The sequence below is a fragment of the Rhinolophus sinicus genome, chromosome 4, assembly GCF_057876585.1.
Source record: "Rhinolophus sinicus isolate RSI-liver-muscle chromosome 4, RSI-T2T, whole genome shotgun sequence".
NCBI lineage: Eukaryota > Metazoa > Chordata > Mammalia > Chiroptera > Rhinolophidae > Rhinolophus > Rhinolophus sinicus.
In genome coordinates, this window is record NC_142504.1 from 31,397,144 (window position 1) to 31,424,824 (window position 27,681).

General features: G+C 37.7%; 1 protein-coding gene across 1 annotated transcript; it reads left to right on the forward strand.

The window, feature by feature from the left end:
* The first annotated feature begins 323 nt into the window (after positions 1-323).
* LOC109446397 (serum paraoxonase/arylesterase 2) lies at positions 324-27,043 on the forward strand. Its single transcript, XM_019729744.3, has 9 exons — positions 324-535; positions 8,772-8,842; positions 14,760-14,815; positions 19,533-19,698; positions 20,234-20,360; positions 21,817-22,017; positions 24,855-24,936; positions 25,675-25,803; positions 26,422-27,043. Exons 1-9 carry the CDS (start codon positions 462-464, stop codon positions 26,578-26,580), a joined length of 1,065 nt encoding a protein of 354 aa, XP_019585303.2. The 5' UTR covers positions 324-461; the 3' UTR covers positions 26,581-27,043.
* Positions 27,044-27,681: the final 638 nt, after the last annotated feature.

The window sequence follows — 27,681 nt, forward strand, 5'->3', positions numbered from 1 at the left end:
TAGGATGTTTCTTTTCTCCCACCTACATCCTGTTATAAAAAGTAGTGATTCCAACACAAAAGAAATATTTACAAGACATGACCCAGTATCCTTTCCCGTAATAAAAAAGAATCTTTAAAACTTCCGAAGTTTCTTACTGGAATATGTAGTAAGGAATGTCTTTGAAGACTAGGGAAATGAAAAAGGTAGGCGCGTTGCCCAAATTTCTTGTGGGGTTGTTTGTTTGGTAAAGGAGGTGAAGGAATCCAGACTTTCACTGTGCCCGGGAATGTGTCTGGGGACGTAGGTTTGTGGTGACAAAGACCCAGGGCCGGGCCTAGGGCGGAGCCGCGGTCCCGGGCCAGGAACCGGCCTAGGCCGGAGACGGGGCGGAGCGCGGCCCCGCGCGGCGGGAGTCGAACGCGGTTTGGCCCGTAGTGCTCCCCAGCCAGGCCCGAGCAAGCGGCGCCGGCTCCCGCGCCATGGGGCGGCTGGTGGGTCTGACCTTGCTGGGAATTGCGCTGGCGCTGCTGGGCGAGAGGTTCTTGGCGCTCAGGTAGGTGGGGCCCTCTCGGACCAAGCCGTGGGCGCCCGGCCCGGCCACCCGGCTCCGGGACGCCCTCCCTGGGAGCCCTCCCCGCCCGCGAGTCCCCAGACTCAGGTGGCCGCGGGCTGCGGGAGAGCGCGCAGGCCGTGGAGGGCTTCTCAGCGCCGGGGATCGAGGCCGGGTGAGGAGCCCTTGAAGGCTCTGTTCCCCAGCTGGTTGAACCCCCTCATCCGAACCCCAACTTCCGGCAAAACCCAGCACAGGTTGGGCTGAATCTCAAGACTTTCTAGAAAGTTTATAACCCTTTGCTGCTTGCAAAGTTCTTTTCTACCTAGATTGACAAGCAAGTGCTTTGCAAGTACTCAAGGGCAAACCTAGTGCTTTAACTTGAAAAGTAAACCATCCCTCATGCATTGAAACTTTAGCTATAAAGATTTATTTCAGGTCTTTGGTGCTGCTTCTCTTTGTTGCCCAAACCAGCTCGTCTTAATCAAGTTTTTCTCCATCTCTCCCGTGCATAGTGTGAGAAACTCTCTCGTCTTGGCTCTGTGAATCAAAGATATTTGAGATATTCGGCTACTATTCTTACATCACTTCCTTATTTATGTCTTCACTCGGGAACCCTTAAGTCAGAATGCCAAACAGCACAAGCCCAGTCCATCCCACATTTTATAATGAAAAAAACGCGGGTGGGTAGACATCATAGTTCCTAAATTACCAACTCAAATATTACAAGCCTCGTGCAAAAGAATTCCAGAAATATAGAGCACCTCCTGTGAATGGTTTGCTTTCCTAGGCTCCCCTAATAGAGCAAAAGCACAACCCTCACCCTAAAGGAGTGTACAGGGAAGGAGAAAAAACAAATATATACATTAGGATGTCCAGGGCAGGTACAACCAACCCCTACAGGCTTAAGGAAGAAAGATTACATCCCCTAAAGGTGGAGTTCAGTAGGGAGAGACACTGGACATTGGCCTTGGAGGTTGGGTGAAACACAGAATGGGGATGAAGGAGTCCATTCCAGATGGACAGGGCAGCATGAAAGGGAATAAGGTGAGGAAGTTTGGAGACTAGCAATAGAATAATTTGAGGGGAGCATAAAGTGAAGGCGAGAGAATAGTAGCGGTGGGGGAAAGGCTAGATTTTGAGATGGTTAAATATAAGTTACAAAATTGGGGCCTACTTTGATAGGCAAAGGGGAACTATTGATGTTTGTTGTATATTTTTGTTTGTTTTAAACAAGGACCTGTGAAACCATATGAAGCACAATCAGTTGTGCGGTATGGAGATGAATCTGGAAGGATGGATGGAATTAAAGCAGTAGTTCTCAATCCTGGCTGCACATTAAGATCTCCTAGAGGGCTGCTGCCTGGGCCATATCCCCAGACATTGTGATATTGGTTGGTCTGGGTGGGGTGCAGGCACGAGTAGTTTTTTACTTAACAAAGGGTTCCTGATAATTTTATTATAATAGGGAGTTAGAGTTGAGAAGTTCTAGAATGGAGAGCAAGTAGATATGGGGAAACTAGTTAAGGTATTGCAGTAGTTTGGAAATAGTTTGGAAATAATAACTGGGCCCCGAACTCTGGAACTCCAGAAATGAAGGGAAGTCATAGGTGATATACCAGAGTTTTGGGCTCTAGTGTCCAGTAGCTGTAACTTCATCTGCAAATACAGGGATAGAAGGAGGAGGAACAGTGTGTGCGTGTGTTTTGGGAGTGGGGTGTGGTTAGAGTTGGAGAAGAAGCTTACAGGTAGGAAATGGACACGTTGACCTTAATTTTCATGCAATGTAAATGCCCATCCTGCTCTGCAGAACATTCTTTTTTTTTTTTTTTAAGATTCATTTTATTTTATAAATTTTATTGGGGAATATTGGGGGACAGTGTGTTTCTCCAGGGCCCATCAGCTCCAAGTAGTTGTCCTTCAATCTAATTGTGGAGGGTGCAGCTCCCTGGCCCATGTGGGAATCGCACCGGCAACCCTGTTGTTCAGAGCTGTGCTCTAACCAACTGAGCCATCCGGCTGCCCCCAGAACATTCTTGAGTTGGATGATTTTGTATGATCTAACCAGTTCTCAGTTTCAAAGGCAAGATAACTAAAATTCACAAACTGATTAAGTTGTCCCTAATGTTCAAACCACCAGTGTTTCTACAAGTTGAAATTTTCTCAGTTAACACTTTTCTTATTAATCTTAAGATTTTAAATTTAAGTCCCTTGAAATGATGAATGTTATTGTTGCAAATCTAAGAAAAAGTAAATAAAGCTTAACAGAATACAGCTGATAGGTAATTTACAATTGAATGCATCTTAATAAAAACTTGACTAATATACTTTATTCAGCAGTGACTTTATAGGGTGGTCTGTTCATTGGATAGTTGAAGCCCCAAAGCAGCTGATGTGAGAATGTTGGGATGAGTGATGGGTGGGTAGATTTAGCAAATAAAAATGCAGAATGCCCAGTTAAATTTGAATTTCATATACGCAATGAATCCTTTTTTAGGATAAGTATATTCCATGCAATACTAGGCATATAATCATACTGAAAGATCATTCATTTTTTCTGAAATTCAAATTTAACTGGGCATCTTGTATTTTATCTGGTGACCCTATGATTGCAGAATCAAGTACCTACTGTTTACAGAGTTTGGTGGAGTGCATACCATTTCTCCTTTCAGACCCTTAGAATCTATTTCTAAAGGCAGCATGTTCCCAACTCTCCACAAGGAAAGGTTCTTCAAAAAACAGGTTTTTGTTGCTGTAATCTGGCACCTGCTATTTCATTACTCTATTTTTTTGGAGATGGTACTTTGGCAATCAAGTTATTTCTCTCCCATAGGATGCCCACTTAAATTTCAACTTGAATTTCAGATAAACAATGAGTAATTTTTTCGCATAAGTATGTCCCAGATGGATAAATGGAATCAAAGTTGTCCCTTTCCTTCTGAACTGTAACTGGCTAAGGTTCCCAGGAGAAGATGGCATATCACACCTGACTTTTCCACTTCTCCCTTGTTGGGTAATAAAAGAGAAAACAGAAATGCACAAATATCCCCAGGCCAGCTGCTTCCTGTTGCAAAGTACATACCTTTGAGTGAATTAAGAGTCTTGAGTGCATTAGAGACCTGTGTGTGGGCAGGAATCCCCAAAACAAGCATCTGAACAGTCTGCTTTTGCCTGACGCTTTTTATGACAGTTCCCCCAAGAAGCTATGCAGTCTGCTTTTGAATACTTCTGAAGGGTCAGGCTTTTTTTCTTTCTTCTGAAACCACCATCCTTCTTATTTATTGTGTGACTATAATGTGCTGGTCACTGTGTCAGAAGTTTCAAAAGTTCTTTATATTAAACCCAAATGTACATTTACCAACATTTGGAAAGTAAGCCATTTTACATTTATGACTTCATTAAGTCTTCATATATGTCTTCCTTTCTATATTACACATGTGAAAACTGAGGCTGGAAGAGGTTAACTAGTTAGTGCTGAACCTCTACTGTAAGCCAGGTCTTCTGATTCCAGGTCCCCCACAGCCTCCTAGCGTTTCTGCCATTGGAACAGATATTCCGCAGCTTTGCGGGCCTAAACACAAATTCTTAGTTACCAAGTGCAAGCATTACAGGGGCCCTACGGGTGAATTCCAAAGCATTTTACAAGTCTGTATATAAAAGATAAAGCCCCTGTCTACCTGTTTTTTAAGTCTGTACTAAAAAGATAAAGCCCCATCAATGGCTTGTAAATTCAAAGGGAATGAGATATGGAATATAGTGATGCTTGGTGGTAAGACTGTTCAGTTTGCTCAAGACATGTTGGCACCACAGTCTGGGGCCCCCTTACTGCTACCACCCAATAAGGCAAGATAGTAGCTAACCGCCCCTGTCTCATTCCACTCTGGATGGGTAATACTGTTTTCTGAGTGAAAGAAATATTGATCGATTTCATGATAATGACTGATGGTTCATGCTTTGTGGCCAGATAGCCTGAATTCATTTCCTAACTCTACTGTTTACCTGAGACCTTAGCTTTTTAATTCACTTTTCTGTGTCTCAGTTTCCTAATCTGTAGGATGGGGATAATAATACTACCTGCTCCATAGTGGGGCTGTGGAGGTCATTCTTATCAAGTCCTAGAACAATGCCAGCCACATGGTAAGTACTCAGTAACAGTTACCTATGATGACAATGATGTCCCAGCAGGTGTTCTTAGACTTGTTATGCCGTCGATCCCTTTGGCAGTCTGGTGAAATCTTGACTCCTTTTCAACATTATGTTTATAAATGCATAAAATAAAGTGCACAGGATTACACAACAAAGTTAAATATTATTTAAGTTAATACTAATTTAAATACTTAAATACTGTTGCCAAGCTTTTTAAAAATCTAATATATGATATAATGACCTGGGCTTCTTTATTAAAGCCTTAAATAGATCTAGAGGTAATTGAATATCTAACAGTAGATATTTTGAAGTAGTGATGAGTATAAATGGTATTTTGAGACGTCTACAACAACTGCCATGTGATGTAACAATGTTTGTAATTTTATCAATGACGGAGTTACAGGTACTAATAGAAAGTCCTAAGATTTGTTGCCCACGGTCATCATCAAAGGAAATATTCAATTTCAGTTAAAGGTTTAAATAAAAATGTATTTTTCCGCATCCGAGTTCATGGATCCCTTAATTTTCCCCATAGATTCCTTGAAGGTCACTGGACCTCAGATTAAGAACGCTGAAGTACGTGTTTTTGGTGGCCGTCACTTGGGGAAGGATTGCTGGCTCAGTTGAATGAAGGCGCTATATGAGTATATTCTTTCCTGTATTATACCTATCCAATACTTGTAACTAAAAGGCAAATAACTAAATTTTAATGAAAAAGAAAAGGAACATGGGAAAAACAAAAGGAACCTAGAACAGAGAAGGCAAATAGCTTTTATCTTGAGTGTCCATTTTTATGGACTGGTAGTCGTTATGTGGAACATCGTGTCCATGTCTGAGGCTAGCTCCTGGTCATAGGGAAGAGTTCTGTGATTGATTAACAATGTCTGCATGACAGCAGAGGAGCAACAGCTATTCCATCTCTGACCTAGTCCCTTCATAAACATGCTATGGACATAAAGTATTAGGGAGCAAATAGGTTGTAACAAATATATCACTTATTTGTGTTTGTACCATTTATCTTTTTTATTTATTTATTTATTTATTTATTTATTTATTTATTTATTTATTTATTTATTTATTTTAGCATGAATACATTTAGGCTTATTGATTTGCTAGTCCAAAGAAGTTTGTATAGTTCTCTTTTGTATATTCACCAAACTTCTTAAATCTATCATTTAAGAGTGCTTTCAGCTGCAAGAACATACATCAAATTAATGGTAGCTTATACAAAGAGGGGCTTATTTTTCTCACATGATAAAAACTCTGCAGGTGAAGCATTTTGGAGCTTGTCCATTGAGTCAGTGATCACATCAAGGAACTAAGTTCTTATACTTTTGTTCGTAGATCCTTTACTGATGGCTTTATAATCCCACACTTGACATGTTAAGGATGCTAAATGGTTGCCATAGTCCCAAGCACTGTATGTGTAGTCAGATCTTGAAGAAGGGAGAAAGAGTGATGCCAGTTTACTCTCTTCTTCTGTCTGCTTCTATCAGGAACAAAAATATCTTTCCCCAAAGCCTGGGTCATATGATTATCCCCAAATACACAGGAGCCTGGGAAAGCAAATATTTGGGTGGCCTGCCTCTGCAATGGAGAAGGTCAAGGAAGAAAGGGGGTGAGCATGGCTTTAGGTTTGTCAGCTAACAGGTTTTGCCACCCTGGAATGCAGAAGTCCACTGATGAATAGGGAACTGACAGTTCTGCCAGGAAAAGCCTAGCAGTTTTCTACAGAAAGAATTTGAGACTCTTGATGGGCCACAATGGATGGAAGCAAAATCCTCTCTTTTATCGTAAAAGAAAGACAAGAAAACCTGATTTGATTAACTAGAACTTGTGCACAGACTTTGTGTACCTCTTCGGTGTTAATAGTGTTCAGTCTGCATATCTAGAGATGATATTGTACAACTAAACTAGTTGACGAAGATTGCCCTATGAGCAAAGTACAATCATCAGTCATTTATGCAAACCTAAGGTGACTCTGAAAAATACCGCATATTAAACTGTTCAAACACGTCTGAATTTTATTTTATCCATATCATTTATATTTGAGAAAGGTAGATAGAATCAGCATTACCCCAGGTTTTATATAGTCAAATGGGCATAATAGTAAGTTGTATAAAATTCACACCCAAACGAGTGATACAGAAACTTGACAACTGCAGCTGTGACCTCCTGACATATTTACACCTGTTTCAGGAATCCTACAATATCAGCAGAACCTTGGAAGTTCTCCGGTCTCATCTTGATTTCATACACAAAGACGACTGAAGCCCATAGAGAGAGATTGAGTGACTTGTCGATGTGCCTTGCAGTCTTACTGCTAAGACAGAAGTACAGATCTCTTCACTCCTTTCTGAGAAAAATCCCAGAGTAGATGAGAGCCCTGTCTCCCAGCTGGGCTCCAAACCTCAGGAGGGTGGCTTCACGTCTCAATCCATTTTCTCATCTCTACGATGAGGATTATGGTACCTGCTTCTTAGGGTTGTAGTAAGAATTCAATGGATGCATTCATGTAAATCACATAGAATTGTGGGAGAATCAATACATTTTAACTGCTTTTATTATTGATTTCCTTGTACCACCTACGATGACCAGAAACAGCATTCTCATCACTAGTATTACTGCCACTCCTACATTAGGTTAAAGACACTTGTTTTCCCCTTTAAATCACTCCTGCACCTTGGAAATGTGAGATTTCTTGTATGTCCTATAGCTTTGTTTTATATTTTATTTGTTATTTCCTTTGTTTTAATTTTTCTTACAACTGTATATTATTTATTTATTTTATCCATTTATTGTTACTTTATGGCTATTTTATTTCAGGAAATTTAACACTATTTGAGTTCTATGATTCCAGATACATACAGATTAACATTTTAGTTAGAAACTTTATGTATGATATGCATTGCTGACATATGTAGCAGTTGCCACCACCTGTTCGTGACTCCGGGTTATCTAGGCCTCGGCTTTCTTCCATTTTGCAGCAGCTTCCTGCATATTCGGTGTCGGAAAGTCAGAGGCTGTCAAGGATATGAATAGGAGAGAGACAAGTGGCAAATTGTCCCTTGGTCTCGTAAATGTGGATGTGTGAACCACTTTGAAAAAATATAAGCTACTCTGTGAACGCTATGTTATTATGTGTGACTATAGAGAACAGAAAGGGAATGTGAGACAATGAGGAAAAAAGGGGGGAAGCCTATATCTTACGTGGCCTTCAAAACAATAGGTCCCAGATGTGTTTTTCCTGGACACGTCTCTGTGACCCTCTACTCCACGGTGGGAAGGCAGGGGGGGATATTTTATTTTATTTTATTTTCCTTTGGTAGTGTTTGTTTGATTTTTTTATTAGTTTCTGGTGCACAAAACAATGTAATACTTAGACATTTATCATTTATATCCCTCACACTGTGTCAACCCCCCTCTGTATGATTTTTTAAAAAATATTTTATTACAGCTCAACTTTTTCTCATTATTTCTGAACTTTGGATTTTGCAAAACAACCACAGCAAATAGTTTTGTTCAAGTAGGTGGTGCTTTCCAACCTTCTCACCCCAGTAAAAATTGTTGTAGGGATGGGACCCTCTCTACTTATTTCTTAATATTTTTATTTGTAGGGTGTCTTCTGCGTGCCAGGCTCTGAACAATGCCATTTTCTGTTGCCCCCCAACCCCCACCCCGCCTTCAATCACTGTGTCATATTGCAGAGGGGACTGAGCATTTCTCGGCTCCCCGGAGTCCTCAGAAGGAAGACAGGACTTCCGGTTCTGCATCTGGAACTCTTCCCACAACACTAGAGCCATGAGAAATGTGACCTGGTGCCAGGTTTACATTTGCATAGGAATTTGCTTGAGAAGTTTTATTTGTTGAGTTACTGACTTTCTGTACAACCCACGTTCACCTATAGAACTCTGTGATATGTGTTTTTATTTTAACTTCATTTCTGGTGCTGTTTTATTTTCCTACCGTTGTCCTTCTATCGTCTCTTTGCTTTAGACTTAGGCTGTGTTTTCTGTATAGCTATAAGCCTCTTTAAAGGTTTTCTGCAACAAAGCAGGGAATACGTAAACAGATTTTTTTTTCTTTTAAACAGGAATCGGCTTAAAGCTTCTGGAGAAGTAGAATCCATAGACCTTCCAAACTGCCATCTGATTAAAGGCATTGGTAAGCATGAGAAAATGCTTGTTATACACCTTATGGTTTTTGGCCACCAACAGCCAAATACTTATTAACAGTATTTTGGCACGCATTTACTGTTTATCAGAGGAGAAATCACAGTAGCTAAACAAACCTCTTCAGCCAACCTCTTTTGATCTGATGTGCCCTGTATTTCATCTTCTCTCTTTTTCTCACTGTATTAATTATTAATTAGTTAATTAGTAGTTAGTTGTATAATCCTATGTTTATTGTTTGCTTTCTTACTTGCTTAGTGACTTTTCTGAACTAGTGTTGTAAACTCTGTAATCCTTGTCATGTGGCCACCGAGATCTGTGTTCCATTAGCCTAGTCGTCAGCTAGTGAAGGTAAGACAGAAGAAAAAGAAGTTATAAAATGGAAAATAAAAATCTCTCAACATCTCTATCCCCCACAGACATAATCCAAGAGATGAAGTTTCTTTCTTATCCTTCCTGATATTTCCAATGCAAATGCAAACAAATACAGGCATACCTCAGCGATATATTGCAAGTTCAGTTCCAGACCATTGCTGTACAAAGCAAGTATCGCCATAAAGCGAGCTGCAGTCCTTTCGCTGGCAGAGGGCTTTGATTTCAATTTGTGAAAAACAATAAAATGAGGTGTGCCTATATATGCATACATATACGTCTCTAATTTTTTTCCACTGATGGCATTTTAGTGTTAAGATTATATTCCGCAACCTGCTTCGTTCCAAACACACTGTGAACAGCTTTCCACATCAGCACATGTAGATAAACCTCATTCTTTTTAGTATTTGCATGTACCGTGATTTATTCAACCGATTCCTTCTTAATGCATATTGGGTGGTCGCTGTTTTTTGCACCTACAAACAAATGAATGTGCACATTATGGTGTGTATAGCTCTTGTATTTGTTTGTCTGTAGTAGAAATCCTCAACAGTGGGAATGACCTGCAGTTAGTATATATGTTTAAAGTTTTGATAATCATTGCTACATTGCCCTCGAGTTGGCCACACTCCTACACTCAGTACCTTGTATTAATAACCACGTTCTCTCCAGACAGAGTTCACAGTGATCTTTTAGAAAAAACAAAGTAGTGATCCTTCTTATCAAACAGAAAGGCTTCACTTTCATGAACCCTATCAGTTTTCAGAAGAGATTTTTCCACTTCAAACTTTCTTTCCAATTCTGTTATTCATCTCTCCTTTTTTGCGCATCTATTTCTTAAATGTTCTGTCTCCTTTTTTTCTGTTGCTACTTTTCTATCTTTCCCAGTCCTATCTCCCTTCTCCAGACTCCTTTGACTTCTTTCTTCTGGGGCTTCTCTTTTTCAATTGCCCAAAGAGCAGGAGGATACAAATTCAGTATCAAATACCAGATTGACTAGATCTGTGCTGGATAATGCAGACAGTTCTAGAACTAAGGTCTGGAATCCCAAGACACTCAGCAATGCACCCTGCCTTCTGGCTGCCATCACGGAGCCCCCTCAGAATTGGTCACTAAGCAAAAGCCAGATGGCATCTGGGAGGAATGTTGTACAAGGTTGGGAGGTTGAGTCAGTGATCTCTGAAGTTACTTTTGCTACTGAATTAATAATCGTCAAATTATTAAGCAGCCCTTGGCTTTGCAAAGCCCACCTTCTGTGAATTGAAATCTCAGAGTAGACAATAGGGCACAGCCAGACACATTACAGGACAGACTGCCAAATGTATTGCTGTTACAACTCACTGGGATGGAGGGCTCCTCAGAGAAAAATAAGCCCAACAACATTTGTATTCTGAACAAGCGTCTGTCTATGTTTGTGACCTTTATGTTGTGATGTGTGTGAGCTGCTGTCTGGAATTGGAAAGAATGAGGAAATATGTCACCTATGGCCCCTCTTGTGAAGTGTTTAATGCCTCTGAGGCACTTCAAAAGGCAACAGAGCGAAGACAATGAGTGATTAGAAGCACATTTGGGAGACATTTTTAGATCTAATTAGAACTGAGCCCTTTTTTTTCCCTTTCTTTTTTGCTTTTGTTCTGTGGTTAGCATACACTATATGAACATTTGTTGAATGCTATGTTAGCAATGCATAATGGTTAATAATAGCTTGTGGTTGTATGTTTTTAACAACAGTTGCTTATTCAGTGGTCTTTGATTACAAGGAATAACAGTGTGCTGGGCATGCTTTCCCATCTAGGCAAAAGCAACTTCTTATGGTGTGCAGCATTCTCCCTGTTAGTCCACTTTGGAAAGAGTAGTAGTCATGTACTAGAGGCCAAGTTGTCCCTCCAAGAGCTAAGACCACTTCTCCTTTCCCCTGTACCTCATCAACACACACACACACACACACACACACACACACACTCTGCAATGCTACATTTACCATGACTGGAAACGAACTCTTTGTAACTCTTGGGTGCTTTATACATAGCATATCATCTCATGTCTTTCTGTTTTAATAAATAATAATCATCTACCTCATATCATACAGAATGTGTACCTTCTTGGGACAGAAAGTAAGTTCACTATTTATTCCATATTTTTGTATTCCTTCCCAGTGTGTCTTAGAGAAATTAAGCTTTTACACACCCAAGATTTGGCATAATATCAATATCTAAATAATAAAAATTATGTTGACAAGAATTAGTTAACTCTACTTGCGGCTTAAAAGTTTAAAACATTTTCTAAATGTCTTTGAAAATGCTGGCATTCAGTCTTGGACTAAAACAAAATTTTGAATATATTGTCTCGAGTTAAGTAACGATTTTGTATACTTAGCAATCAAGACCTTTACAATAACTGCTGCATGGGAGGTTAAAAAAAAAGCGTTAAAAATTGTAGCACTTGTCATCAAGTACTTTATGATCTACCTACAAATAGGAAAACAACATTAATCCACTACTGTGAGATAATAGATATCTTTTTTCTTTTTATAAGAAATAAGGACCCAAGACTCAGCTCAGAGAGGTTAAATAACTTTTGCAAATTCACTTTCCTATATCGTATCTTCACCTAGAGTGATTAACGCACATACCTGACTATGAACTAAAAAAGTGGAAAATAATAGGCTACAGTACATACCGGATACTCTATTGGGTATGGCAAAGCCGGATTTGCTGTTATATTTGACAGTAAGTAACTTAGAGAAGAGAGAAGTTTATTTCCTCATACTTGACAGTTGAAAGAGAAGCAAATAGGCCTAGGGTGATTAGATGACTGTGCCCTGTGTGGTCGTTCTAGGACAAAGGCTAATGAAGCAACACCACTCTCTGCAACATACTGCTTCCTTGTCGACCGAGACTAGAACTCCAGTCTTGCCATTTCCCAGCAGTAAAGGGTAAAAAGAAAATTTACGTGACTATGATTTTTTACTTTATTTTACCTAGTAGTTGCATCCATCTTGTACTACTACCACATCCCTAATCTAAACTTAGACAAATGACCACATGTACCAGCAAGAACGGGTAGGAAATGTGTGTAGCTGTGTTGCCATGTGGCTGTAGCTGAAAAGGAAGAAAGGGAGTGTGGCGATTAGGGAGCAGTTGGCCATCTCTGGCACAGATAGATAATTGCTAAAGGAATAAGAAGGGATTGCAATCAGATGTGCTAAGCTAGAAGATTTTCTAGAGAAAGAGGGTTTTGAAAGAGGTTTTAAAGCAAAGTACAGGATATGAATTGGTAAAAATCTTGTTGAGAGGCAAGGAAGTAAACATTTTGGGGGGGCAAAAGCCTACATATTAAATTGACCACCATTGAATTTACAAAGTGAAGTATCTTTAGAGAGGAACCAGGGGATGGTTCTGACAGAAAATTCATTAAATGCTAGGTTGTACTTTTTTCCCGATGTGTTTTTAAGTCAGAACAAAAGGACTCGAGTCCCATCTTTCCAGTGATCTTGAATTATTTGCTTAACCTTTCAAAATCTCCATATTTTATACTCTAAAATAAGAAAGAATGATAATGCTTCTTAGGGTTATGAAAATGGTATGAAATAATGTATACAAAATAGTTACATGGCGCCTGGTACTTGGCAAACAATATATGTTAGTAGCTATTACTACTGTTACTATTTTTATTATTGAAGAAAAAATTTTCCCTGTGTTGACTACCCTTGCAGTAATCACGCCAAAGAGCTGATATGAGATGATAAAGACCTAGTGTAGTAATGGCTATAGAAATGAAGATGGGAGGATAGACCTTGAAAATATTCAAAATATAGCTATAGATAAGATTTATTTATTTTATTGGAATTAGACACAAGATTAAACAGAAAGAAGTTACAATGGAGTTGACATGAAAATATATTTTAAAAACATTTTTCTTCTTGATTATTAAAACAATACTATTATTCATGGAAAACTTTAAACAAAAAAGTATAAAGAAGAAAGTGAAAAATCACTCACAATCCTACCATCCAAAGAAACATTGTTAATTTTTTTCTGTATATCTTTAGCTGTGTGTAAGCATGTACACATTGAGATTAAGTTGTCTAAAGTAATTTTTCAGGAACAACAAATTTTAATTAATTGAGCTCCAGAAAGCAAAACTTAGACTAGAATTCTCCGTGTGTGTGTGTGTGTGTGTGGTGTAGGCTTCCTCTGGTCCCTACCCATTACCAGTTGAGAACCACCATGGGACTAGGGTCTAGTGGTTCTTGTCCGTTTTGGAGTATCATAGACCCTTTTTGTTTGAATATGCTGAAAGCTCAGACCCTTTTCACAGACAATTTCTCATCTGTACATATAGAAGACATTTTGCATTGCATAGAATTTCAAAAGGTTCATAGACTCTTTGAAACCCATTTTGGCTCCTTAGGCATCCACAGACCTCAGGGTAAAAGCTCTTCCATTCTACCATGCTTAAGCTTATCTGTATCTCCTTTCCGAGCAACAGACCGTCGGGTCATCTTTACGAAGTGAAGTTCTTGGCATTTTATTTTCTTTTACTTTTCTCCACTACAATAGAGTCAGCAAGCAACACTGGAGGCAACTGGCTAAAGGCAAACTCATGAATCAAAACCAAAATGGCTGGATAGATGCTGTTTGTTTTTGACAACCTAGAAATAATCTTGGAGAAATCCTTTGGAGAGGTCTTGAAGGGGAAGATTGGATTTTGTGGACTCAAAGAATGTGTCATGATTTGGCTTCATCTAAGCCATTTTTATTCCTCTTTTCTTGTGTTTGGGTCTATTATCTGTCTGCGGAATTTACACAGTGAGACCGCTGGAAGGTCTTATGTCTAATTATTTGCTGTGCTGTGTGGAGTGTACTGCAGACAATCAATAAACAATCAATAGTAATTGTAGCCTGCCTCAGAGACAAGCGTTAGAAGCTTCAACTGGCTTAGGTGCATGGTATTTCTCATTAATTTTCTTTTGCTAGTTTTTCTCCCCCCTGTAATTTAAAGCCTAAATTTAAAGATTAAACAGAAAGCTTTCTTTGCTTATGAGAACAAGTAGGCATTGTTTTTTAAAGAGGGAATATGTAATCCCAAGTGTTTCATCTCTGATAATGAGAGAGATGTCTATGTTTGCTTCAGATTGAATGAGCAGAGAAAGGGACAAGGCTATTTGCATGGTTAAATGACTATGAGCCCTTCATTCTGAAAGTACTATTCCCTTGATGTCAATTACTTTTGTACAGACATCTGGATGTTTATCATAAGAGTGTACAGATGTCAACTTTTTCTGTATTATTGCTGGAAATGTAGTGACTACTTGACTTTGATTTCAGTAAACATAAAATATCTAACATTTAAAGTCAGAAGTTCACTGCAGGAAGGGATTTAGATTGACGTTTATTGAAGAGAGTAGTTCCTTAGGAAAAAAGCAGAATCGTTCCTAAAGATACAGACACTTATAAAGTAAACAAAGTCCTAGTTATGCTCTATTTAACAAATAAAATTTGAACATGACATTTATCTATTTCTTGAACTTGCAGAAACTGGCTCTGAAGATATTGACATACTTCCCAATGGTCTGGCTTTCTTTAGTGTGGTGAGTACTTTCTTCCTTCCCCAATCTCAGTGGAGGAGATATAAGGGAGTTTTATGAGGCCTGCAGAGTAATAACTTATTTTTAAAATTCCTCACTCTGAAAACTATGTTCTGCAAAAAAGACAGGTTAAACAGGATCTTGGAAAATTTCCTCAAACTTATATAAATGTAGAGATGAAAAAATGTTGTCAATTGATTTATTGCTCTTTATGTCCCCACTGCATTGCACTAAAATGTTCCAATGCAATCTGTGTTTTAAAAGTTTGTCATTGAAAAAGATATTTTGGGTATTATTTTGAGTATTCAATACTACATTATACTATTTTATATGCAGCATCTACCTTTCTTTCCATTAAATATTTAATTTTGAGGCTAATATTCTTGCCATTATTATTTATTTTCTAACAATATACCAACTTCCCTAGACAAGGCCAATGCTTTTTCTTTCTTTATTTTCCCCCTGAATAGCCTGTCATAAGTGGAAAGTCATCGGCTGAGTTCATTTATACCTTTCACTTGTGCCTTAATTCTTATGAGCTGAAAAATGATAACCTTTACGGGCGTACGAGTACATTAGAAAGATTTTAAAGTTGATTGGTAGTGTGATCCTGGCCTATACCAACATCCACTGTAATTGGAAAACTGTATAAGCAGGCTGATGAGGAACTTATGACCACCTTTCTACCCTGGCTTGGGTCTAGGTGAGGAGGGTCCTGGGCATCTTCATGGGTTTGGTTTTTCTTGAGGAAGAAGTACGAGGTGTGATAAAAAAATAAAGTGAATGTTTCAATTAAAAAAATTATTGCAGTAAAAGACATATTGCCATTAATCCCCCTCAAAATACTCCCCTAGCTTTGAACACACTTAATTCCATCATTCTTGCCACTTTCTGAAGCAGTTCTGTACGTTCTCTTTTGCAAGTGTCTTTACTTCATCCTCCATCATACCAACACTCTGTGTCACACATCACTTCTGGTACTGCAATTTCTGTCAAATAAAAATATTATGGTGTGTCCTCATCCACCTTATTCATTGTATCTGGCACCATGTGACTTCTGGCTCTTCCCCAAAGTCAAAATGACCACGAAAGGTAAACGTTTTGAATCAATTCAGGACATCAAGGCAGCCATGACAGCACAACTAAAGACACAAAAGAGGACTTCCAGAAGTGCTTCAGAAAGTGGCAAGAACGATGGGATAAGTGTGTTCAAAGAGAGGGGGAGTATTTTGAGGGGGATTAATGGAAAGCATGTCTCTTACTATACTATATATTTTTTTAATTTAAACATTCACTGTATTTTGTGATCACACCTCATATCTGACTTTGAAGGCAGCCTGTAATCATTCTGTTTCCTCTCAGCATCCGTTATTTTCAGGCTCTGAGACTCAGGAGGATGTGAAAAAGTTGGAGATGCTTTAGAAGAGAATCACAACACTAATAAAATAGTTGTCAGACTTATGAGAAAGGTGAGAGAACTCAGCTTAGATGAGAATGAGGGTTAGATCACTCTTCAGGCTCCTGATGGTTTTTACATGAAAGGCTATGAGCAACTGCTTGTTACCACTGAGGGAATAAAGAAATACTGTGGGCTTTGACAGAAACACTAATATTTATATTAAATTTTTAAAATACAGTTTTAAAACGTTTTAGTTAATTACTTACACAGAATGAATAAAATGATATTTCTAGTAGGACTCTTGATTGTTTCGAAACATAGACATGCTTGCACATATGTCTATAGGCTTAGGAAAAAACACTGGGACTACTAGTCAAAATTATTCATAGCTAAAGATGCAAAAATCCTCAGTAAAATTGAAGGCAGTTGTTGTTTTTATTTTTAGTTTTTGCAAAGGAGATGTTCTTAGAGACTTGTGTAATCCAGCACTGACCTGTTTCAAGACTTTCTCCCCATAGGAATAAATCTGAATTAGGAGAGTGAGGTCTTCAAGTACATAGATTTATAACCATTTTAGCTGAGAGGTTTATTACAGTCACAGTGATCTTATAGCCATGTCAACAGAATTTCTTCTTTTTTTCTTCCTTGCTTATATGACATTTTTTTCTTTTTTCAAATTTAGAAACAATCCTACTGTACTGCTGTTTTGTAATTTACTAAGCATTGTCTCTACTATTCCCCAGAATATGCTCCTTTCTAAATGAATAACTCATACATCATGGCAGTTGTTTGTTTTTCTTTCAAACATTTTAGGCCCTCCAACCCATCCTATACCATAGTTACGGGTTTGAAGGTCACCTCAAAACTAACATCACACTTAATGAGGAATTGGATGACACAGACTAGACTATTAAAAAGATTTCAACAACAATGTGAATGTGCTTCACACTACTCAACTGTACACTTCAAAAGGGTGAAGATGGTACACTTTATGTGTATTTTACTGCAAGTAAAAGTAAAATAAAATTTTAAAAAAGAGGAAAAACAGATTTAAATGATAGGATAGTTAAAATAACCATGAATAGTTATCACCATCACTGGTAGAGATTCCTGTGCATGGAAACCATGCTATTATTTATGGGATATTGATAAAGAATAGAGATTCTTAAGCACTGGAGTGGCCTTACCATGTATCAATAGCATAACTCCAGTTTATTCTACTTACTGAGCCTGCCAGCCTTGATTTTATATAATTTTGTTAGGATATTTTTTTAATTGGAGAGAATGTCTGTTATGTCCAATTTGGTGTGTAAAGTGAGACGTTTTTTGGAATATTAAATTTGCGTAAAGCATGACTTTAAAGATTAAAAAAACAACCACCTAGATTATTTCAGTGAGTGCTGAAAAAACATTAAATAAAATTCAACACTCATCCCTGATTAAAAGCTCCAAGAAAACCAGAAATAGAAGGAAACTTTACAGAATTCTATAGCAAACATCACTCTTAGTCATGAAACATTAGCTGCCTTCCCATTAATGTTTAGAAAAGGAAGAAAATGCCGCCAAATACTATAACCATCAGTAACCTACTAGAGTTCTTAATAATCCAATAAAACAAGACAAAGAAATAGCAGGTGTAAAAGAAGACAAAACTGCCCTTATTTTCAGAAAAGGTGAGTACCTTTTTTAAAACAATCCGAGAGATTTAACTAACAGACTATTAGACCTAAGAGGAGAGTTCAGTGAAATGGTTGGATTCAAAATGAACATATAAAATTCAGTGGCTTTCCTATAAACTAGGAAAAACCAAATAGAAAATGTAATAGTAATAATGTCATTACCAATAATAAGTTTCCATCTGGAACAGCAACTTAATTCTCAAAGTTTATAAGGAAAAATAAATAAGCAGAAATATTTAAGACTATTGTATAAAGGCAAAGCAATGGGTGTGGGATATGGAGATTGCTATACATACATATATACATATATACATATACATATATACACACACATATATATATATGTACATATATATATTGAAATCAACCTATCTATATCTCATGTTATAAATAAAGCTATAGTAATTAAAAAGCAGCATTTTGGCCCAGGCATAGGCATGAGTCCCCTTAGATCAACATGCAAACAGGGATCTAGTACATGATGGAGATGACATTTGGAATCAGTGGGAAAAGGACAGACTATATGCCATTCACTGATTCAGGCCCTGGAACCTAGCAGCGAACAAATGAGACAAAGTCCTGACTCATGTTCCAGTAAAGAGAGAATTAATATATGTCACATAGTGGCAGCACTTTAACAAAAAATAAAGTAAGGCGGGGCATTGGAGAGTGACAGCTGTGACGAAGGTGGAGTCAGGCTGCCATTAGTATATGTATAAATATGTATATTTGTCAAATGGCAATAAGTGACATTTGACACAGATAGAAAGAAGTTGAGGGAAGGAACCCTAGATCTCTGGGAGGAAAGCATTCCTAGGCAGAGGAAACTGTGTGTATAAAGGTCCCCAAGTGAGATTGTGTTTGGTTTGTCCAGGAAGCCAGTATGGCCAAAGCAACACGAGTGAGGACAAGACTAATAGGAGATGAGGGCCCAGACAGAGATGGAGTGTTCGGGGTGGGGGAGGATGGAGGAGGCTGAGCGGGGCAGAGCACATAGGGCCTGGAGGCTATCGTGGGAATTTTCACTTTGAGTGAGATGGGAGTTTTGATCAGAGATGTGACATCATCTGACAAAATTTGGATACTCGTGTGAGACTAGATTTCTGTAGGGAGTTAAAGACCGAAGCAGAAAGGCCAGTTAGGAAGCTATTGCCATAATCATGGTGGTGGTTTGGACCACGGCAGTCATGAAGAGAGTGGTGAAAAATATTCATATACTTATGAAGGGATATGAACTTTCAAGGTAAAGTCAACAGGATTTGCTGATGGATTGCATATGGGGTGTGAGACAAGGAGGGGAGGCTTGACTGACTATTTACCAAGACTCCAGTCTTTGTAGAAGCAAAGAAGGTCAACTGTCAGTAGACAAACTTTCTCTTATCCCCACCCTCCACTCCACCTGGTACTTCCCAGTGCACCAACCTTCTGGTTACCCTCTGAAGGGACTAAATGCCTAATCTTTTACTTCAACTAAAAAAAAATCAGTTATTGTTCATCTTTATTATTTTTCCTATTGTCTCCTCTCTGCTTTCTTTATGTTTGTAGCTTTAAGCAACTACTTTAACCAAAGTCTGTGTCATTTATTTATAGTCCACAAAAATATTTAAGCCTTTATATTTAACTTTTCCTCTGTTTTGAAAAGGGTCTAAAATATCCAGGATTCCACAGTTTTGCACCAGATAAGCCTGGAGGAATACTTGTAATGGATCTAAATGATGGAAACCGGAGGGCATTGGAATTAAGAATCAGCCGTGGGTTTAATTTGGCTTCGTTTAATCCACATGGTATCAGCACTTTCATAGACAGTGGTAAGAAATGATGAGCTACCAATATTAAGAAACGTATAATGGTTTGTAAATGACTATGGAAAATAGTTTTGGATCCTATCTGTAATAAGAGAAGAACAATTAACTCATGAATTATTTCTGTCTTCTTCATACAAATAAGTTGATCATTTGCCTCTTCAGCTCACAGTAAGTTATGCTACACTTTGAAATTTCGAACAGTTAACACCTGAAAGAATGTTTAGCTTTCATAACCTTTTCATATACCTATCATTGCATTTAAAAAGAGCTATATTTTTGAGTTAAACTATAAACAGATTATTCATGAATTCTGTATGTGGAGTGGGAAACACTCTTTCTTAAAGGTCAGGGGACCAATGATCAGAAATAACACCAGACAAACAGTGATGGGAAAGACAGGGAAGGAGAATGATCTGTTAGGTTGCCTAACAGCTTAGACATTCAACATTTCCTTGCCCGTGGTATTTAAATGTCAGTGTCTGCCCAGAGGTCCTATGGTTATATCTTGGAAATTAACTCTGTTCTTTCCCTTTTTTAGATGACACAGTTTATCTCTTTGTTGTAAACCACCCAGAATTCAAAAGTACAGTGGAAATTTTTAAATTTGAAGAAGAAGACAATTCTCTTTTGCATCTAAAAACCATCCAACATGAGCTTCTTCCAAGGTACTTAACCCTTTGGTTCATTCTCCACTTTATCTCTAGTATTTTCAGATATTCCCCATGGTGATCTTCCCACCTTTTAGAAGCTGAAATACACACACACACACACACACACACACACACACACACATTAGTGTGCATATAATTTCCTTGCAGAGCAGGGAAAAATCGATGTCCCTTATTATAATAACCAGTGTTCTATATGGACTCCCTTGAGAAATGATGAAATGCTGGACTACTGGGGAGATGCTTTTCAGGGTCATCTGGAGTAGAAGACAAACTCACCATTTTTCCTGCTGTCACCTTCCATCTCCTATGTCTCATCACCCAACTAACAATCCCTGTCCTGCCAAGGAGGAGTGGCCTGCTTTATATGGATTTTGTGTGCTTCGTACAAGACTAATACAAAATGCTTTCATAGCTGTGGGCTAATGGCCCTACAGAATTAAAGGGATTCAAATTGGAAGTTTGTATCCAATCAAGAACACCCAACTAGTTGATAACACAGCCAAATAATCACGTGTCCCTCCCTGGCTCAGCTTGCATTAATTACTCTACTGCTTCTTTAAAGTTTGAATTTGATGAATATTTTTAATTTCTACTTCCCTACCTTGGCAAGCATGTAACTTCTAATCAGTCTTCCAGAAATGCACTTCATAATAAATAGGAGCATAAGTACCACCCAGGCAGCCTCTGCATGATGGAGGTCTTTCAGAAAGAGGAGACCCACCTGCTCTGTAGCTGTGTTTTTCCTTGAACAAAGGAGAAATCAGCTCTTTCAGAAATTTTTGCATTGGGTAATGGGAATTTAAATTTAATAACACCCTTGCCTAACTGGTTTTAAAACTGTAATTGTTTTTAGCATGTAAGTCTCTCACCTGAAGCATTGTACTATGGCAATTTCATCATCCATCTCTCTGCAAGTGTTTATCGAGGGCCTATTCATTCTCAGCTGGTTGGCTTCGTGAGTCAGGTAGAAATTGAACAGTCAACCTTAGTTTGACTAATAACTAAGCAAAGAAACTCAGGAAAATCCAGCAACTGAGTAAATGGAAGCTAGGTAAATGTTATTGGCGTCCCAACTAGCTCACCAGCCAAGGAGGCTCTATCCAGCGCCAGACTATGTGTAGCTGTGTCCTTATATATTGCTGTTAAACTCAACCTTTTTTCGGTCAAAAAACATACTGTTGGCACCAAGTTCTTTTTTATAATAATCTTGCCTTAATTACTAAATGACCTGTCTTCGAATTACCTGGTACCATACCAAATTGTTATTTGGCAAATGATATTATAGTAGATTGCATATAATGATAGCCATGTGATTTTTACTGAGCTTTCCTGGGAAACCTCTTACTAAAAATTTATAGCATGTATTGTGTGAACCTTCTGGATGTCTAATCTTTAATATGGAGACCAACTGGCTTTTTATTTTCTCTCACATGTTATTTCTCTCTTTCAGTGTGAATGATATCGTAGCTGTTGGACCTGCACATTTCTATGCCACCAATGACCACTATTTCTCTGATCCTTTCCTAAAGTATTTGGAAGTCTACGTGAACTTACACTGGACAAATGTTGTTTACTACAGTCCAAATGAAGTTAAAGTGGTAACAGAAGGATTTGATTCAGCAAATGGGATCAATATTTCACCTGATAAAAAGTATGATCCCTTATAAAAGTAGCTTCATTTCTTCTCAGTCGTGTTCATGGGCCAAATTCTTCACTTTGCTTTTTTTTTCAGGGTGGAAATAACTTACTTGATATTTTGGGTCTATGATTTGTGCGTGTATATATATATACATATATATATATACATATGTATATATATATATATATATATATATATATATATATATATATACACACACACATACACACACATACATATATATGTATGTATATATATAATGTTTATACCAGGGTGCCAAAAAAACTGTATATAAGTGGACACTTTGATCAACGTTGCTCAAGCAGTAGTTCGCCATAATCAGAAGTGTCTGGAGGCTGATGGTAACCACTTTGAGCACCTCTTGTAATTGCAGAAGTCAAATGTGACTTGTATTCGTCTTCTGTTATCGGTATATGTTGTTACAATTTTAATACAGTTTTTTCCTCTCTTAAAATGTAAGTACATTTTTTGGCACCCTCTGTATATATTATTAAACTTATATATTTATATATAATATGGTTATATGTACTATAATTTAACATATAATATCTAAATTTTGATATGTATCATTGTAGAATTTAATTTTATAAATGTAATTTTTTTTTATAAAATGGGATCATATTTATATGTACATATCTAAGTATCAGGTAGGTGTTTCCTTTTAAATAAATATGTCATTGTTTTACTGGATGTATATTATTCCATTATAAGGATGATTCTAAATTTAATCAGTTCTCTGTTGATGGATATATAGGTAGTTCATTTTTTCTTAAAAAAACACTTTGTATTTCTCATTTACCACTGAACATTATCTAAATATTTTTTAAGAAAAACTCCCTAAGGTAGCATTATACCACATTGGTTGAATCTTTAGATTTTGGAGTCATATCGACCTGGGTTCAAATGCCAGCTGAGCGCTAATGAACCCCTCCTCTTTGCATATTTGTACACGTGTTTCTGTAGAAAAATCCCTCAAAAGAGACCTACTTTCTCAAAGAGAGATCTCTTGAAATGTTAACGTTAGTCAATATTGCCAAATTGCCCTCCAAAATTATCTCACTATTTTTATGTTGTCCAACTGCCGCCTACAGGAAGGATGTTAAATTCTTTTTTAACTTTCCCTTTTACTGCCTTAGCACATTGTAGAATTTGCTACTATTACGTTTAAACTATAAAAATATAACATGAAATGAATTGGTCATTCCTTGACAACTAAATGTCTTTATGTTTGTGACACAATTTCTTTCTTGTTGATTATAGAAAATGAATGTGTAATTATTTAATTTGTCTATAACTGACTCATTTTGACCTCTCCAGCCAAATCTGTTTTTCTCCACAACTCTCATCTTTCTGAGAGTCAAACTTTCCAGTCATTCAAGCTAAAAAACAAAAATGGAAAGGGCTTCAGATTTAACGTCTCTTTCACCATCCCTATCCAGCCAGTGAGCAAGCCGTGTTGGTTCTACCTGAGCTTCTCTTCCTCACTCTCACCACCTTTCCTTTCTGTTGTTGACACCTGCCTGGTGTAGTTTCTCATCCTCTCTGGCTAGAGTATGAGCCTGTTTTCCAACTTGTTTTCAGTCCACTTCCACTTTATTTTTGTCACTGTTGTCAATTTTGTCTTTTTGTATTCCACTAGCCTTGAAGAGCCTCCCAAAGAGGGAGCTCTGTCTGCTTGATATTTGACTCTTGCTGAGCACCGCCAGGGGCAAAGCAAATGCTCAGTCATTGTTGAATGGAACTGACCATTTGTTATTATGCCTCTTTGTTATTCTAAACATTCAGTGATACCCAATTGCTTATTAAATCCAGGCAGGTTAAAAGGTTGGACTTTCTTTAATACGCTAACTCCAACCCCCTTTTCTACTATTTTCATACTTTCCATGCTTTAGACAAAGAACTCATTACTTTGCAAACGTGCCTCTTTCATTCTTGCTCCTGTGCCTTTGCTCACATGTTATCTTCTTAGAAGGTGTTTGGTCCTCATTTCCTCAAATCCGGCTTCTACTTCCATCTCATGGCAGATGCCCCTTCCTTTGTGAGCCCTTCTGTGTTCTCAAGAGTTAGATACTTCTTTAGTCTGTACACCTGAAATGTTTCTTATGGTACTCATTGTGCTGCGTTATTTGTTTAATGTGTACAAAGCAGTCAGATCATTCCACCACACTATAAACTTTTCAGGGAAAAGGCTATGTCTTCTTCATGTTTATATCTGTCACAATACTGAGTTCATGGCTTTACACATTTTAATTGCCCAATAGAACAGTTGTCATGGAGCAGTCAATTCAATGAGTAAAATTACCATAAAGTACTCCATTAATTCACCCTTCTTGGGTGTAGGCAGATTTGTTCTGAATAGAGACTTAGCTCTTACTCTTAATATTCTCTATATGTTAATAAATATTTTACTAAATATTAATGAGATTAATAAATATTCTAGTAAAATGTGTTCTGTACCATAATGTAAATGATACCTAGACATATCAAATTATATTATGGATTGTAAAAGCATTTTTCTGAACCCAAACATTTGTTTTATTGTCCGTTCAGTGGCAAATATCACAGATTTTGTACCCAAAATTATATTCTGTATTATTTTTCCTTACAAACCTTTTGAAAAATAATTGAACAATTCCATGATTTTTGTAGCAATACTGAATTGATTTTGAAAGCTTATTTTTTAAATAAAAATTGACCTTTATCAAGCATTCCTTGAGGGCCCATCATTGATTAACAACTTGGCAGGTTATTAAGCTTATTCTTGCATGTTGTGTTAATGAAGCTTTATCTTGTCATGGAGCGCTAACCCATGTGTCCTTTCTGCAAAGGTACATCTATGTTGCTGATGCATTGGCTCATGAAATTCATGTTTTGGAAAAACATCCTAATATGAATTTAACTCAACTGAAGGTAAAATATTTCTTTTTATATATAAAGTAGACATTAATCTATTATACTTTGAAATTACGTAGTTATATTATAGCAATACCTCACTTAGAACAGACCGTGGATCCCAGTGTTACTACGCTGGGTTTTGCACTATTACCACCTTCTAACTGGCCGCGTCTCCTGTTCCCAGCAGTCATGAGGACTGACTGTGATCGCATGTAGCAGTGGGTTGAGAGTGATATTTGAATCAGATTTAGAGCCCATTCTTGAAGTACCGATGGCACCTGATGAATTCCAATAAGAATTTTCACAATTGAAAAGACTAATAGATGAAGTCTGAAATGAAGATTTATGCATATTGTCAGTTCTTTCAATAATCAATGAAGGTAGAAATTGGGTTGCACACCCTTAATATTTTCTTCGTGCTCGACAACACATATTTCAGATTGATGAGGAATTTCTTATTTTGCTTTGAATGAGTTCTTTGCGCTAACTGATCATCGTGCATCTTTTAAGGGAAAAGGAGGTCATTTTTCAGAGAGATTGATTATCACCCAACTTTCTTAGTTTCAGAGAAGATGAAAAGTGACTCTTAAGCAGTTTATTAAATTTACTTTAAGCAATATTGGTGTTAAAGGGGTGGAAGCAGGGAGATGTGTATAATTTTCCCACATGCATAAAGGCAGGAAAGATTAGACCTAAATTATTTAATCAAGTTGCTCATGTCATTTCGGTATTGACATTTTTTTCATTTGGAAGGTACTCAAGTTGGATACAGTGGTGGATAATTTGTCTATCGATCCTTCCTCAGGGGACATCTTGATAGGCTGTCATCCGAATGCCCAGAAGCTCCTCATTTATGACCCGAACAATCCTCCCTCATCAGAGGTTTTTATACTTTCAGTTTTTCAACCTTAATTATTCAAGTGTTTTTGAACTAATAATGCAATAAACTGTCACAAGAATAATTTGTTTAGTCCTTTTAAACCAATAATGCAGTGAACTAATGTAGTGATTTACAATTGCTTTAAGCCAATAATTGGCAAAATTTCACATTGTTCAAATACTTTTAGAAGGGTAATCTTTTGATGTATTAAATTATGGTGGCAACTAATCAAAAGGCATTTTTATAGAGACATGTGCCCTCCCTATGTGGTATCCTGGCAATTTTTAAAATACCTGGCTTATTGTCAGCTCACCACATGACATGACTTTTGTTCGTATGAAAGTAGGCACGTTAGTGTGGACGTATTTCTATTGATGCTCAATTACTATAATAACACTAAATCCCGTGTTGGCATGAAATAGCTAGATGGTTTAAGAAAGTACTTTCTTTGAAGGTTGAAGAAAGTACTTTAATTTAAACATTAAAAAGATTGGTAACTGCTAGTTTTCAACAGCATATCCTCTTAATCATGGTGTCATTGTGGAAGACGGGGATTATTCGTGATTGAGTGACACAGGTGTATGGTGGTTCTATATTAATCCTTTGTCTCTCCTGAATAGGTTCTCCGCATCCAGAATATTCTGTCAGAGAAGCCTACAGTGACTACAGTTTATGCCAACAATGGATCTGTTCTCCAGGGAAGTACTGTGGCCTCAGTATATGAGAGGAAACTGCTTATAGGCACTTTGTATCACAGAGCCCTGTACTGCGAACTCTAAATTGTCCTTCGGGTATGCAAGTGTGCTAACTTCTTAACAATGAATTTTCTACGAATTGCTAATGCTGAGGGAATTTAACCAGACCCCGAAATGTATGACTTGTATAGTTGATTTTATTTCAGTAAGGAAAGGCCCCTTCAGATGTTAGAGCACTTTTAGCATAAAAGGCAAATAAAGAGTTTTTTTTGAATGCCAAGAAAAGGAGAGAGAAGTCAGCTGCCTATGGTCAAGGGAATAGTCTGCACAAAACAAGCCCCACCTCTTCCTTCCAACTGCCAGAGCATGAATTCCACTGAAACAGGATAGATCATGTTTCCTTAAAATGTGAGTGACCTCAGCTCCAACAGTGCGACCACTGTGACTGCTCAGAACTACTGATAGCAAAATGTTTGGATGTTTTCTACTTACATCTTTGTTTACTACTAAAGAGTTGGAGTTATATTAAAGACTAACTAAAATTCAAGTTTTGTCTCTGTTTAATTCTCAAGGCGTGTCCTCAGGAGGAATGAGAAAGTGGTTGCTTCCTTGTGGGGTTTCCTTGGGACTGGCATTGTTAATTCCTGTCACTGAAAGCTGAATATAAATGAGCTCTTTTTTTGAATAAAATAAAATAGCTGAAAATGGGACAACTTGACTTCTCAATTAGTATGGGTATGGAGTGTTCCATCAGCTCTCTTCCTTAATGGGAGACCACCTTGCATAAGAAGAAGAGATAAAAGGTTAGAGAGCTGGAAAGTCAAGCCTCCTCCTCATTGAACACAACTGTGAACCTCCTCAGGAGAGATCAAGTCCAGGGCCACGTGGTTAATCCACAACGCTAGGATCAAGGCCAAGGGTACCTGTCTCAGGGTGGAGCTCTTTCCACTCACTGTATCTCCTATAAAATCATCCTAAGCCCTGGAGAGAGACTTTCATGTGGTTCTTTCTACTGTCCCTTATCAAAGCACTTTATTTCAGTTCTCATACTTTTCCCACCTGTCGATTACTTACCATGTGGCAGACAATGGCCTAAAAATGGTACATTCGTTATCTCATTTAATCCTAATTACAGCCCTGAGGGAGTAGGTACTGATATACCACTGTTAACATTTCACAGATTTT